Here is a 16,464-nt window from a genome sequence, read left to right on the forward strand (position 1 = left end):
AGGGTTACAAAACAATGGGTGGAGGTGGACACATGAAGTGGAGATGGGGGCATGTTAGGTGCTTAGAAAGAGTGGGAGGGAAAGGGTTAAGGATAGAAATTATGAGGATTTGTTTACATTAAGAAACTGTCAAAGAATAAATAAAAGATATATTTCATCAAATTAATTTTTTCAGAATAATTTTATTTGGTTAAATTTTATAAAATAAAGTTTCAGGTTTTCCTCAAAGGACCACTTTGTGCATAAGGAAACCATCAGCCAAAACTGTCAAGTCCGTAAGACCAACATCCACCTTTAAGAGAACAGAAAGAGCCTGGCGGTGGCACACACCTTTAATCCCAGCACTCAGGAAGCAGAGGCAGGCAGATCTCTTCGAGTTTGAAGCTAGTCTGGTCTATAGAGCTAGTTCCAGGACAGCCAGGGCTACACAGAGAATTCCTGTCTTGAAAAGCAGAGAGACAGACAGAGACAGACAGAGACAGACAGGGGCAGCGAGGAGCAGAAAGAACAGTTGATTTCATTTACCCATAGGTACAAATTCATTAAAAGATAAAGATAGTGTCATTGCCTCAAACTGCTGGAAATGGGTTCTGGTTGGAAAACTTGCTTGACACTCACCTTGCTACTCAGAACCACATTTGCTGCTGCCCTGACTTGTATGTGCTGGAGAACGAGCAACCTTTAGGGAGGTACTTTCTGAAAGTTAGTGCACAGTACATTTCCTGAACTCACTTTAGGACTTGCTACATAGTCCCAGCTGGCCTGGACCTTACTACATATACTCTGTTGGCCTCAAACTTGTGTCAATCCTCCTGCCTCACATCTGAAGTGCTGCGCTCACAGGCAGGTACCACCACACCTGGCAGATTAAGGGCTTTGTAATGATATATTGGCCCTTTTGAGAAAAGCTGTATACTCCTAAACCTCTGCGTTGCTATGTGAAGTGGCATCAATCACTCCATCACTGAAGACGGCTGAGTGCCTCCTGAGAGTATCTGCTTTACTGGTAGGGTCTCTGTAGCTCACAGCACACTGCTAAAGCTCAGCTACATAAAGATGATGGCCTGTTTGGTTTTGTTTCTTTTTTCTTTTCTTTTCTTTTCTTCAACCTGATGCAAGCTAGAGTTGTCTCAAAAGAGACAAGTCTGTGGGATATTTTCATAATCAGTGATTGATCTGAGGGGGCCCAGCCTATTGTGGGGGGTACCACCCCTGAGCAGGTGGCGTGGGTTCTATAAGAAAGCAGGCTGAGAAAGTCATGAGAACAAGCCAGTGAGCAGCTCCCCTCCATGGCCTGGGCTTCAGTTCCTGCCTCCAGGCTCCTGCCTTCGGTTCCTGCCCTGACTTCCCTCGGTGATGGAGTGTGACTGAGAGATGCAAGCTGAGATAGGCCCTCTCCTCCCCAGGCTGCTTTGGGTCACGGTGTTTACCACAGCCATAGAGACCTAACTCAGACAGGTGACTCTTCTGTGACTCCAAAGCTGTACAGTCAAGCTGAAGTTCCCACATCCAACGCCTCAGCTTCATGACCACATGGAAAGCAGCGTACACTAATCTGCAACAGCCCTGCTCTTAGGAGGCCACTACACAGGGAAGCCCTTGCCCTACCCACCCTTTTCTTTTCTTTTTATGTTTTTGAGGCAAAACACTTTATCAGAGGCTTGGAAGGGCTGGAGAGGTCCCCTCTCGCTGCTGTTCTCCATAGGGCAGATCTCTGACGTCTCTCTGCCACTGAGAGAGCCCTCCCATCTCTGCCTGTTGTTTCCACCCCGGCCTCTCTTATGGGCACTTGAAAAGTTTTCTTATTTATTGTTCTACAGGGTTGACTCTGAATTCATTTCCACTTTCCTAAAACTTATCTATGTATTATTATGGTGTGTACGATGTGTGTATGAAAGAGCACAGGTGGTTGGGGGCCATACCATGTACGTGGAAGTCCAAAGACAGCTTGAAGAAATCAGTTCTCTCCTTCTACCCTGGGTTCTGGGGATCAAACTCAGGTCCTCAGGCTTGCTCAACCAGCATGTCTACCCACTGAGCCATCTCACCTGCTCCTCAATTAAATATTAATTACACATTGAAGAAAATGCTGCTCTACTTGTCGTATTATAGAAAATATATTGACTATGGTCAGTACAAATGCTCTCCAAAGGGAAACTTAATTAAATGGGTTTCTAGGCCAGAGATGCTTCCTAAGAAACCGGGGTTACTGTGAGGCCATCCCAGAGCTTCGGCCCAGAAGCACAGGGGATGAACAGATCATCTCAATGGGAATCTAAAGCTTTATTCAGCCACTGATGAGGTTCCCAGGCAAAGAGAAAATACATGGAAAGGAAGATCTGAGTTAAGTTTCCATACACTTCTGTACTGTGCCTTCTTCAATAACTTTCTCTTTCATCTTACTATAAAAGCCAGCCCACGAGTTACGAAGAATTTAATTTCTAGTAAGGCTGGACAACTAATGTTAGCTGGCACATGGACTTTAGTTTGAGAAAAAGGAAAAGTCTGTATTTGGCTGATTATCAGGGAAGAGACAAATGACAAATGACTGAAAAACAGGAACTTTGTTCTTTTTAAAAGTAAACAATTTAAATTGTGTGTGTGTGCGCGCGCGTGCAGTGCCTGCAGACACCAGAAGAGGGAGTCAGATCTCCTGGAGCTACAGTTACAGGCAGTTATGAATTGCCCCACTTGATGGTGATGGGAACTGAATTCAGATCCTCTGCAAGAACACTCTTAATCACCGAGTCACTCCAGCCCAGGAACTCTTCTTAAGAACACTGATTCATTCATCTAAATGGAAGGAGGAGCTGGCTTATTTTGTGCCAACATTGCTGGGGTCTTTATACTTTTGGCTTATTTTAGCTCCACATCAATCCCAAAAGACAGGGATGACTAGGCCCATCTTACACAGTCACAGAGCTAAGTGACAAACCCAGATGGCTATACAGTTCCTCGTCCACCTAGCCACAAAGGCTGTGTTTAAGTGGTTCCTGATGGCCTACTATGTATCAGGAACTGTCTGATCCGTTATCAGGGAAGTTCTGAAAGAGTTAGAAGGCATGACATGTTAAGCAGGGGTCTGAAGAATCCTCTCTTACTGTATGCTTAAAAAGTATGCTAGCTGCAAAGTAGACTCCATATGAAACAAGATAGCATTCTCTAAGAATGGCTGAGGTATCACAGAAGAAATGACTGAGCAAATATTGTCAAGAACCTTCTGCCTACTGACAATCCTTCCAGTCTCCTGAGACTGAATAGAGAAAGACTCCCTCCCAACACTAGCCTTTCCTCAGAGGGAGACATAACAGGGTTTGAAGGGGAAACCAATATTGTGCAGGATAGCAGTAGCAAAGGGAGAAGATGAAAAGGAAAATTAGGTCTTTGAACTGCCAGCCTCCAAGAGCTAGCTTGGAGGCCAAAGGCAAATGAAAGTGAGCTGAGAAGAGACAGCGTTCTATCAGGTGTTATTTAAAAGCCACTGTGGCACAAATAAACACCTTAGGATTTTGTTTTCCTTTTTCAGTTTTTTTGAGACAAGGTCTCTCTACATAGTCATAGATGTCCTAGAACTCATATACAGACCAGGCTGGCTTCAAACTCACAGAGATCCACCTGCCTCTGCCTCCCAAGTGCTGGGATTAGATGAGGGTGCCACCACACCTGACCCAGGATTATTTTCTTGAGGCAGGATTTCATATATCTCAGGTGGTCTCAAACTCTCTATGTAGCTAAAGATGGCCCTAAACTTCTGATCCCCCTGCCTCTTCCTCCAGAGTGCTGGAATTACAGGTATGACCCACCATGCCTCATTTATGGTGGGGTGGAATACAGGGTTGTGTGTGTGTGCTAGACAGGTGCTCTGCTGTCTTAGTTAGGGTACTTACTATTGCTTCAATAAAACACCATGGCCAAAAGCAAGTTGGGGAAGAAAGGCTTTATTTGGCTTATACTTCCATATCACCGTTCATCACTGAAGAAAGTCAGGACAAGAACTCACATAGGGCAGGGGCCTGGAGGCAGGAGCTGATGCAGAGGCCATGGAGGAGTGCTGCTTACTGGCTTGCTTCCCCTGGCTTGCTCAGCCTGCTTTCTTATGGAACCCAGGACCACCAGCCCAGGGGTGGCACCACTGACAATGAGCTGACACCCCCCCCCCAACCCCCGGCAACCTCCATCAATCACTAAGAAAGTGTCCCTCAGGCTTGTCTGCAGCCTGATCTTATGGAGGCGTTTTCTTAATTGAGGCCCCTCCTCTCTGATGACTCTAATGTGTCAAGTTGACAGAAAACTAGTCAGAACATCTACCAACTGAATGTCATCCTTAGCCCCTAGTTAAGAATTTAAAACACGAAAATTCCCAGCTAGAGGTCTGGTTCAGTGATAGAACTCATGATGGTATACACAAGGCCTTGAGTTCAATCCGTGGCACCAAAGAAGACATTCACCTTTAAACCACACATCTACTTAGTATCTCTATTAACCTACACTAGATGGTCCTGATTCTCTTTGGCAGACAGTGTGAGCAGGATGGCTGCATTTCACTACATATGTAGTTTGTACTAGGGGAAGGGTAAGATTGTTAAGCAAAAAATACACGCTTACTCTCTCCAGGTATTTATGATCCAGTGTTGGCCTGAACTTCCTATATCCTACCCGACACATCATTTCAGCTTCCCTTTCTTGCCCCAGAAAATAATCTGTTCTTTCCATCAAGGAGCTCTCTAAAATATCACTCTTTACTTCTCTTCTTTGGATATTCTAACCTACCCTATTTATTTTCTCTAGGAAAACCATTTGGACCTAATTCCATGCATTCTTTCCTCTCAACAGCACCGTGCCATAGTCTTCTACTTCTAACCTATCAACTCTCACCTTTTCATCTAGCTACTACATTCTACAGACAACACAGCATCTAACTAAAGGTAATGTGCTAGCTGGTCCTGTGTCAGCTTGACACACAAACTACAGCTATGTGAAAGGAGGGGACTTCAATTGAGAAGCTGCCTCTATAAAACCCAGCAATAAGGCACTCTCTCAATCAGTGGTCAGTGGAGGGGGGCCCAGTGCATTGTGGGTGGTGCCATCCCTGGGCTGGTGGTCCTGGGTTCTATAAGAAAGCAGGCTGAGCAAGCCAGGGGAAGCAAGCCAATAAGCAACACCCCATCCATGGCCTCTTTTTCAGCTCCTGCCTCCAGGTTCCTGCCCTGTTTGAGTTCCTGTCCTGACTTCCTTTGATGATGCAATACGGTAGTGTAAGCCAAATAAACCCTTTCTTCCCCAATTTGCTTTTTGGTCATGGTGTTTCATCACAGTAACAGAAACCCTAACTAAGGCAGGCAACATACAATGTTTGTCTTATTAGGCACCAGAATAAATGCCAATAACTAGCCAGAACATGAGAGAAGCTAGTCTCCTAGCAACAATCTTAGGAAATTTCAGAGTTAAATTTTTGCATAAATTTTTTGTTCTCTTTTGATGCTTTGTGGGACTGGATTTTGAAAGCACTGACTGCTAAAATATAATTAAAAATCAGTAGATGTATTAAAAATAAGTCATTCCCACTGATGTCTAGTTGAGGGTTATAAAGAGAAAAATCATCACTGTAACTGGTCAATTACAAATATTTGCCAAATAAATAAGTAAGACCTTGTCTGGAAATATTAGTCTTCCTCTGTTCTCTGAAATATCTCACCAGGATCGTTATGAGCCAATAACCAGCCAGCTGTGTGGCAGGCTAGCTGCAGGTGACATGTACATTTCCCAAAGGGCCAAGAAGCACCTGTCAGGATAAACAGGCTACTGATTAGGGCAGAACAACACAGCTGGCTGTGATGGATCATATTTGGAGTCCCACCATGGGGTAGGCTGAGGCAGAATTATAAGTTCGAGGCCAGCTTGTGCAAAATAAGTAACATTTATGTTAATGATGATGACGTGGTGGTGATGATGATGATGGGGGAGGGGAAGAGGATGAGGATGAGGGTGAAGAACAGGAGGAGGGGAGGAGAAAAAGAGGAAGAACAACAACCTCAGAGTAACCGAAATTATGTAACGGCCGCAGTAAAGGAAGCACTGCTGAGACTGAGGGAATCCTCTCAGGCTGAGCAAATCAAATCTTTACAAAAGAAACACATGCATGCACACACCATTCCCACCAGACTGTACAAGTGTGAGGCAGACCAGTGCTCCATTAGCCCTATAAGAGGAGATTTTAAAAGGAGGTGGGGAGATGCATATGCCAGAAAGTGGGGGGTAGAGAAGGGAAAGCACATTTGCATATAAAACACTTTGTATGAGGAATTGGAAATGTACTGCCAACTAGAGAAAAAAACACATCTGAACACTAAAGAAGGTCTCAAATACTAATGGCTTAACAGTGTTCCTCCTATTAAAGTATAAACCAGGAATCTCAGGGTTTCTTAGCCAGATTAACAAGTTGGAAATACCATGCAGTGTGAGTTGATATAAATTAGTCTGTTTTGGAATATGCTGAAAATGGCAAGGTTATGAGAATTTTAATGTATTAGAAAAATAACCATTGTATAAGAGGGCAGGGGGAAATTCTGCCTTGATAGTTTGACAACTCAAAGGAACATCCATTTCCCCTAATTCAATTTTGGTTTCCTTCAGCTAAATGTTTCTTTTCTTTGCCACCTCCCTCTCCAAATCAAATAGAAGCATGAACTCATTGATCCTAAATATAACTGGAGCTGAACAAAATATCTTTTTCACGGTCACGAGCGCTCTCCAGGTAGCTGTGCCCTGCTCCCAGCAGTGAGTTCAGCATCCTTGATCACTCACCAGATGAAAGCCTATGTGAGAGAGTGGTAGCCAAACCCACAGAGGCCACAAAGCCCCCAGCATCACAGGAAGCTAAGCTTAGAATCCTTGGAGTCTGCTCCCAGCTCCACATCAGAGAATTGGAGAAGAAAGCAAATCTGGAGAAACCGCTTAAGGGAAATCTCATCAGCCACAGGAAAGAGCTTCTAAGGAAGAGTGATAATCTTCATTTTAACCATGCATAGAAAAGGCCGCTCTGTTATTGTTATTCCAGTACCCTCTTCAGTTATAATTTTGGTGTGTGTGTGTGTGTGTGTGTGTGTGTGTGTGTGTGTGTGTGTAACATGATTGATGAGCACCTGACATAGTGCTCTGGCTTCTACACCAAACACACACACACACACACACACACACACACACACACACACACACAATTAAATAAATAAATAAAAATAAATAAAACCCTAGAAATTTAAAACAAATTGGGTTGCTATGTAGCTCAGCAGTAGATTGCCTGAAAACAGAGGAAGCCCACCACTAAAACTGAATGAGAGAAAATGGCCCACTCCAGCACGTAAAGATAAAAGAAAATGTAGAAGGAAGTGAGAAGACCGTCTCTTTTATAGATCACAGTCACTGACAGAGAGACCAACTATCTTAGAAGAGAGGTAGATGGAGAGGTACTAACAAAGACGGAGGCACTCTCTCAAGTTGGCCAGGAGGCACTCTCTCAAGTTGGCCAAAAGAGCCCGTCCCGTCTAGCACAGCCATGAGAGGTGAAGAACCCTGCATTTTCAGCACTATCATGCTCTGTGAATCCCACCTGCTCTGACCCCAACACCACATCCTTCACCAACCCCTATGGCCATCTGGCCATGGCCTAGTCCTCGCTATCTAGTAGCAAATGAAGGGCAGAAAAAGAGAGGAGTCCTTCTTGTGGGGAGGCAGGAATGGTGGGGAGACAACATCACAGCACAGGCGATGCCACAGCACCTATGCTTTCTTTGGGGCTTTTCATACAAAGAAGCCAAGGTATTCTTCAGGTGCTGGGATGCTTTGTTCCCTTATATTGAATCAGATTTGGCTTCCTTACAAGGTTGGGGAAATGAACTGCCCCACTCAGCAAATTAACAGCTAGCGCTGTGGAGAAAGCAATAACTGTTTTTCACATGGTCTCAGTTCTAAATTAATTATTCACCATATCACTGTCTCTTTAGAAAGAAATGGCTAGAAACAGTTCTAGAAAAAAGGGCCTTCTAACTTTGATAACTACCCTGTAAGATCTTGTCAAGATGCAACAATCACATACCCCTTCCTGTCTGCCAGATACAAACATTCCCCAGGGCCTACAGTATGATGAGCAGAGGCAGGCATGAAACTGCTCCCGCCTGCCCAGTCAGCTTCATGGATTACATTCCTCTTACTCTATGTCCTTTCAGAGCCCAGAATACATAGCACCAGACTACTTTTCTAAAAAGTCGGAGAAGAAGCTGGTGCAGACACGTGGAAGGCTGGTACCTGTAGGAGAGCATGGTGCATGGTCACCTCCAGTTCAGCCAAAACATGAGCGGCATCCTCGCTGTCTTCCTGAACCTCCAAGTCCTCCTCAGGGATGGTCTCCCAGGCGTTCTGGTGTGCAGCCAGCGTGTGGACCAGTTCATACTGACCAGGGAGTGCCAGGCTGACCCGCGTCTGAGTGCCGTAGGTGAAGCGGAGGCGCCGAAGCTTACAGCTCTCATCACTGCCCAGCTTGATGGTGGGGAGCACCTGCACCCCCAACAGCAGGTTCAACAGCTGGCACTTGGCGTTACAGTCCTGGCCGAGGATCAATATGCAGGGGGGGCGGTCCACAGTCTGCTGGAGGTACTTCTCTTCCTTAGGTGGGAAGGAAATGCAGCACAGTTGGCCTGGTTGGGGAAAGGAGAGGGGAGGAAAAAGAAGTCGCTAAAGTGAGGGAGGAGAGAGAGACTCAACTAGAACAGCACAGTCCTAGAGGGACAATTTCCAGGGAACTTTTGGTTAAAGGAGGTACCGGGGAAATGCACTAGTCAGAAAATGTTCTTCAAATGTCAGATAGTCACCTGACCAGCTCATCATGGGAAACGAAAGGTGACAGCGACCTGACAGCCCCTCCTCTTTCTTCCGTACAGTGGAGGGACAGCTTCCAAGGAGTCCATCACAAACACAAGAGTATTAAATGGTAATAATTAGGGTCTGAGTCCAAGTAGAAAGTATATCTAAATGTATCAAAATGAAACCCCTCCGACAAAAGGTGGAATACTTGAATGCACAGCCCTTTTAAATCCCTACCTTATGCAGTTTTAGCTCCTGCTCCTCATTTAAACTTATTTTAGGCCTAAATGATGATAAACACACAAATGGAGGGGGCAGTAAAAACCTCTGCAAGATGGCATGAGCTCTAAAGTGTTTTCCAGTTCATCACCCTGGTAGCCGAGGACGGCACCCCAGCTGCCAAGTCTTAAGATACTGGATGTTAACTGCGATCTCTACTCCTTAATCAACTCACACTCTTTCTGTAGATGGCTGACAAGGCCATGCGTAAGACAAAGGGACAGAACTACCCAGCATGATCAAATCTAGGCAAATCTAAGAGATGTGATCTCAAAAATAATCTCCTTTGTGGATACCACCATCAACCTAAAAGGTTCACTTCCTCAAACAGATTTTGTAGCGTTATACAGACCAGAAAGCTTAAAAGCCTGCTTGGGAAAGAATATGGAACTGGTTCCTGAAATGTTCAAGGAAGAACTCACTCATTCTCAAACTGTTTCAGCAGTGGGGTCTCCAGCCATCTCAGATTCAGGAGAGGCAATCTTTGAGCCAAGCACACACGTCATAATGGAAGGTTACGGTGGTAGGTAACACTGAGATACTATTTGCCTTAGTCAGCTAACAACATTATTATATCAAACCACTTGTGGAATTGTTTTGTTCATGAGATGAGAGGCTTGACTCACTGAAAAGGTAGTTCTTCAGAACGTTCCTGCCTCATGCTCCCTCACCTTCCCCAGGGAGATTCAAGAGGGCTGTCTTCCCTAAGTCCCTCTCTGCACTTAGTGTGGTCCTCTGTTTCATGTCTAGCCACAAGTGCAGCACCCTGGCCTCAGCATCTACATCAGCAACACTAGAAATGGGAAACCTGCTCTCAAAAGTCTCGAAAACATTTCCCGAGTGCCTGCTGTGTGGCACTCTGTCTAGAAAGCACAAGAGTGACCAACACCAGGTTACTCACGCTCTAATCGCTGGCCTACACTCTTAACCAGGAAGGAACAAACAATGGTCTGTGTGACTACTCAGCAAAGAACAATGGGCAAGTCCGAGTCCTGTGGCCCTCTGTTTACTATAGTCCATAATATATACCATACAGAGCAGAGGTTCTTCTGTTAATAACTGTTTCTAAGAATCGAAGCTTGAGGAACCTTCCTATTTCTCTGCATCCTCAGCACTAACACAAGGACTGTCAGCATTTAAAAATTATATATTTGTTCTGTGTAATTCACTGGATGTGAAGCGTTGTCTATAGAAGTGACTCTACTACATCTGCAAAGCACAGTGTTGTGATGAACAGTTTCAAGAGAGCCTCATTCCTGAAGTGCTCCCTCGTTACACAGTGAGTAGCTGTGAAGAAAACAGAACTTCAGAATTTGAAAGGAAGATGTTAGCTGGCCTGCCTTTACTCTCCATGTCTCCATGTCCCCACTTTCCTCTTCCCCTAGCCCTGGCCAGATTCTCACCTAAATGACTGCCTGTTCCCACTGGCAGCCTTGACTCCACTATCATAGAGACAGTGTATAAGGAAAACAAACACCAGCCCTGGGTGAGGTCTGCCATTACTGCTCCTCCAGCAGCATGGGTAAGGACGAACCCCCCAGCCTCTTTCAGCAGCAGGAGAGCCAATAAAGCATGCTGCATCAGCCAAAGCCAGAGACACACCCCATTAGTCACCTGACCCAAATCACCACCTTCCCATGCTCCATCTCTCCTACAAAAGCAGGCTGCAGAACCGAGCTGCTCCAGTCAAAGCAGCCAATACTAGTGCAATGGCAAGGGGCTGAGGTGGAGCCCAGTTCTCTTGCCCATTTCCAGGCACTCTGCCAGGCTTGCTTGTGCAGCCTACTGAGCTGGGAAGGCCTTTACCAAGAGCATTGTTCTCTCGTTTCCAAAGTATCACTCTCCAAGCCCTCTTCTTCCCCCATGAAGCTTTAGCTTTCATCTCCAGCGTGGCCCTCAGATTTGAGTAAGTCATGAGAGAAATGAAGCCGAAAGCACATGGGATGCTCTTCCTTCTCTGGGCACCTTTGTGACAAGGCGCACAGCCGGCGGTGGAAACAGCCCTGAGGTGATTTCCTGATCCTGCCAGTCTGCTGCCCTTTCTGATCCTTACACTGTTCATGAACGGACAGAGTTAGAACATCTTTAACACTCTTTCTGATTCTAAATTCTCATTTTAACTGGTCTGGTTGTTGGCAATGCTATTCTGAGATAGGTTCTTACTATGTAGACCTGGCTAGCTTGGGTACTAAGTAGATAAGGCTGGCCTCAAACTCAGAGATCCACCCTCTGATTCCTAAAGGTGTGTGTCACCACCCCTGGCTGTTTTTATTTTTAAGTTGTTCATGAATTTAATTACGCAAGCTCCTCATGAACTACTATTAAGTGGTTCAAAGGTGACTAATCAAGGGCTCTAAGGACCCACAGTGCAGTCTTAGCAAGCTCTGAAGAAGAGATGAGAAGCTGTGTCTGACACTGGAGGGAAGGAGGAAACCTGCCTCTGAGCTGTAGCAGCTGCCTCGCAGACAGTAAAAGGACTTGGGAGCTAATCGGGTTTTCTTTGGTAATTAATACAGCAGTATCTGCACACGGCTGCCAGAAGGGAACAGTGGGGCTTCTCAGCTGGCGCACATGAACCCTGCCAACTCTGACTGCAGGAAAATTCAAATCAAATTGTCCTAAACACCATCCAAGGCTTTATCTCTCTGTCTTTCTTCATGGTGGTTGTTCTTAAACACAGAGTTATCTTGACTGAACTTCCTTCTGACAAAGGTTTCAAGTTAGGAGAAAGACGCACAAACAAAGGAGTAAGCCACTGTATTTACTTGTTCTAGATAGTATTTTCCATCCCTTTCTATACACTGATCTCCGTTTGCCTCATCTCAATGTTCTTGATTCTACCAGATAATTTCTGTCCTCCTTTATAAATTAGAAAATAGCCTTTAAAAAAAAAAATCAAAAGCAGTCCAGGTTTCTCCACTTATCTAAGGAGCTAAAACAGCTATGCAGAGCTGTACCCTGGTCTCAGCAGTGACCCTAGGCAATGACCCACCACACCATTTCCCAAGCCAGGGCTGAATATACAAAATTTAGTAATTGTAGGACTTCAATTTAGAACAAACTGACACAGTCGCTATGAATGTTACTCTAGATCATGAGGAAAAAGCTCAGGGAGGAAGCAGAGAGACCTGCCAGGCAGGACAGCTCACACTGTGACCCCCAGCACTAGGAAGGCAGAGGCAGTAGGGCCAGGAGTCTGAGCCAGCCTGGGCATAATGTATAAAAACCAAACGGGCCAGAGAGATGACGGCTCGGTGATTAAGAGCACCTCTTCCAGAGGACCCGAGTTTAGTTCCCATCCTTCATGTCAAACAACTCACAATCGCCTGCAATTCCAGCTCCAGGGACCCAAAGCTCTCTCCTGGCCTCTGCAGGTACCTGACATTCCAGCTTACACAGCATGCACACGAATCAAGGTAAGTCCTTTTTTTTTTTTGGCTGCGGGTAAGGCAGGTGTTTTTTCCAAGACTAGTAGCTCTGGCTGTCCTGGAACTCACTCTGTGGACCAGGCTGGCCTTGAACTCCCAAAGATCCACTGGTGTCTGCCTCCATGTGTGTTAAGATTAAAGACCTGAGCTACTATGCCTGGTCAAAGGGAGTAAATCTTCACAATAAATAAATAAATAGAATTACTTCTGACTGCTGCACACTCAGAAAACACTAGTTATTCTACATATTTCTGGAATTCCTTCTCTAAAAGGAGCTGTACAGGTGCCTTTCTACCAAGTTCTCAATGCTCTTCCCATCAGCCAGGATACATTACTGTTTGGATTTGAAGACTCCTGAAAAGAGAAATCATATTATGTCACCAGTGCCCTGTTACACTGAGTAGTATTTGCAGAAATGGCAGATGGGCTTGGATCCATACACTTGCATTCTTTCTTGTTTCCCATCCCAATCAGTCATCCCTCAGTGAGCAAAGGCCAAGAGAACATCAGCCTATGGTACTATCTGGAGTAAGTGTGACTCTGCTCCTTACCTTTTATACTACTGCAAATTGCTGGGATCCAGAAAATAGACTGCCAAAAGTATGGCACTTTGGCACACTGAATACTTCGAGTTCAAGTCTGGAAGGGCTCTGAAATAAAGTCTCTCCTGATCTTCTGCCTGCCAGTTTCCTACCCTCCTCCAAACTAATCCATAGAATTCAGAATTTTCTTCCTGAAGGTGGACATGGAAACTGGAAATCCTCCATCCCAAGCCAGCCATAAAAGCTGGAAGTTCACTCCTTTTCTTTTTTCTTTTGAGACAGGCTCTGGTGTAGCCCAGGCTGGCCCTGAGTGAGTTCTGGGATTACTGATGGGCCACCGTACTTAGCTTCATTTCTCTTCTCTAGATTTCAGCAGTGTCTTCTGCAGACTGAGAGGAAAGGAACAGAGCGGCCACGCTGGGCCTCCCCACTCAGTCTCCACTGGTAGATTATGTATGCCTCCACTAGTGCCTTCTGTACAGCGGTCCCTTCTTCACCAGACCTAACGTGACGGCCACTTCCCCTGCATCTGGAGGTCATCATTTTGAAGCTCCACACACATAAGGCTGCAATCCATCACTGTGCTTTGCCCGGAAGGCTGGTTGTGCTACAGGAGGCTGGGTTTCAACCTGGAGATGGAAAAAGAACTATACCTCAAGAGTGACCGACAAGGACTTCAGAGTTCATCCAGGTCTTAATTCAGCTGGTGCCCGGGCACATTTCCTTCTCTTGGCTTTTTGTTTGTTTGAGGTAGCATCTCATTCTGTAGCTTAGGTTAGCTTCAAATTTATAATCCCCCTGTCTCTACCTTCCTACTGTTGGGATTGCAAGTGTATGCCACCACATTCAGGCTTCGGGTGTTTGTTTGTTTGTTTATCTCATTTTTAACTTCTCTATATACTATGATTTTGTAGCAAGCTACCATAAGTCCTGTCTAAAAGCAAATGAAAAAATAGATTCCACAGTTAACTGCAAGGAGCTGTGACACAAACGTACATTTCCAAAATAAGTAGTGAAACTTTACATTACTTTAGGTATTTGTGCCAAGAGTAAAGGAAAGGATCGATCCTATACTGGAAAAGAGACGCTACAGTCTTCTGCTACAATCAGTTCTACTACAAGTTTTGAAGTATTGAACAAAATTCCCATGAGCTTAGAGAAAAAGTTCCTAGATAAGAAACATATTTACCATTCCCAAAGGACTCTCTGAGCATCCACTAAATATAAAAGATTCTGGCTGGTGGCGGCGGCGGCGCACGCCTTTAATCCCAGTACTCGGGAGGCAGAGTCAGGCAGATCTCTGTGAGTTCAAGGCCAGCCTGGTCTACAAAGCGAGTTCCTGGAAAGACGCAAAACTACACAGAGAAACCCTGTCTCAAAAAACAACAAACAAACAGACAAACAAAAAAGATTCTGAATGATACAGGAGACACATGACTTAAGAAAACACATGTTCTTATTGCAAGCTCAAGTCCAGCTGATGGAGTAGTGGTTTTTTTGGTCATTGTTTTCCCCCGCTTTTGGGGCAAGATCACACAGATGGAGGCTTTTTCTTACTTATGAATGCCTGGCCTTAGCTTGGCTTGTTTCTAGCCAGCTTTCCTTATCTTAAATTATCCCGTCTACCTTTTACTTCTGGGCTTTTCCCGTTCTCTTACTTCTGTAAATCTTACTCTTACTCCATGGCTTGCTGTGTAGCTGGGTGGCTGGCCCCTGATGTCTTCCCTTTCTCTGGCTCCTTCTCTTTCCAGATTTTTCCCTCTATACATTCTCTCTGTCTGCCAGCCCCACCTATCCTTTCTCCTGCCTAGCTATTGGCCCTTCAGTTCTTTATTAGACCATCAGGTGTTTTAGACAGGCACAGTAACACAGCTTCACAGAGTTAAACAAACGCAACATAAACAAAAGTAACACCCCTTACAATATTCTACTACAATGGAGTATGGCTAAAGTTATTCTGTGTGGTAGCCCTGGGAAGACCTCCATATTTTAAAAATCACAGAACCAGCCCGGCTAGCTCAGTCGGTAGAGCATGAGACTCTTAATCTCAGGGTCGTGGGTTCGTGCCCCACGTTGGGCGCCAGATGTAACATGAATCTTCAAGAGTCTTATTAATAAAACTCAAACCTGAGGCCAGTTATTGGGGTGAATGCTGGAAGATCAGAGAAGCAGAACAAGCCACAGCTATCTCACCTTGCTAGTTCCTCAGGTGAACTTGTTTCCTCAGGCTGGGAGCTTCTGAGTCCTCCTCCACATGAATCTCAGCTGAACTGTGTTGCTCCAAAGCTTAAACTAACTACATGCTTTTTCCCTTTAGTTCCTGGTCCTTGCACCTTATATACCCTTTTCTTTCTGCCCCCACTCCCTGGGATTAAAGGCGTGGGTCACCAAGTCTAGCTGTTTCTAAAGTGGCCTTGAACTCAGAGATCTGGCTAGCTCTGCCTCCCAAGTGCTGGGATTAAAGGTGTGTACCACCACCACCCAACTTCTGTTATGGCTTACTCTTCCCATTTTCTAGCCACCATTTCTGGCTCTGTTCTAGTGGCTGTCTGTTCTCTGACCCCAGATATGTTTATTTCGGGGAACACACAATATTTCAGGGAACACAATACCCACCACAGTCCTGGACTAGAAAAAGAAGGGAGACGTCCCTAGAAGCTGGAACCTCAGAGCCATGTGAAAAGATGAAGACATTCAGCAGCCTGCCAATAGTTCCTTCCTGAGTGAAAGTGCCCCTGGCACCATGACAGTGCACAGGGAACAGAAACACAACAGACAGCTGTGGCTGTCATTATGGGATACAGAAATGGAAGCCATTCCTCGAAGAAAGCCAGGCCTATGCATCACACTTAAGTTCTGCCATTCGTAAGAAAGCATATTAACTAACCATCAGGAATGACTCAAAGTTGAGGACATACCAAGGGACACTGGAACCAGACTAAAAAGGGTCTCACTAACCAAACAGGATAATTTAATCATAAAAAAATACTACAAGTTATGACCCACTCAAAAAAATCCCCAAATCCAAATCCACACTGATATAAATAAAGCAAGCTCTCTTTAGAATAGCAACAAGAAAGACAGAAAGAATGATGGCTATGAAAACTACCACTGAGCAGTGAAGACCGTCAGTGGATGCTAGTCTAGACGCTAGTCTAGAGCCGTGGTTCCCAGCCTTCCTGATGCTGCAGCCCTTTAGTACAGTTCCTCATGTTGTGGGTGACCCCCCCAACCATACAAATATTTCATTGCTACTTCATAACTATAATTCTGCTACTTTTATGAACCATAATGTAAATGTCTATGTTTTCCAACAGTCTTCAGAGACCCCCGCCCCAATGAGGCCAAGACCCATAGGT

General features: G+C 45.1%; 1 protein-coding gene and 1 non-coding gene across 2 annotated transcripts in view; one reads left to right on the forward strand and one right to left on the reverse strand.

The window, feature by feature from the left end:
• Positions 1–16,464, reverse strand: part of Dstyk (dual serine/threonine and tyrosine protein kinase) — a 46,719-nt gene that overhangs the window by 20,680 nt on the left and 9,575 nt on the right. The window contains exon 2 of the mRNA XM_036202252.1: positions 8,302–8,690. Coding sequence (XP_036058145.1) covers positions 8,302–8,690 — 389 coding nt within the window. The remainder of the gene's footprint in view (positions 1–8,301; positions 8,691–16,464) is intronic.
• On the forward strand, positions 15,113–15,185 carry Trnak-cuu. The gene has a single exon. It is a non-coding gene; the product is annotated as a tRNA-Lys (tRNA).

The sequence above is a fragment of the Onychomys torridus genome, chromosome 11 (assembly GCF_903995425.1).
Source record: "Onychomys torridus chromosome 11, mOncTor1.1, whole genome shotgun sequence".
Lineage (NCBI taxonomy): Eukaryota > Metazoa > Chordata > Mammalia > Rodentia > Cricetidae > Onychomys > Onychomys torridus.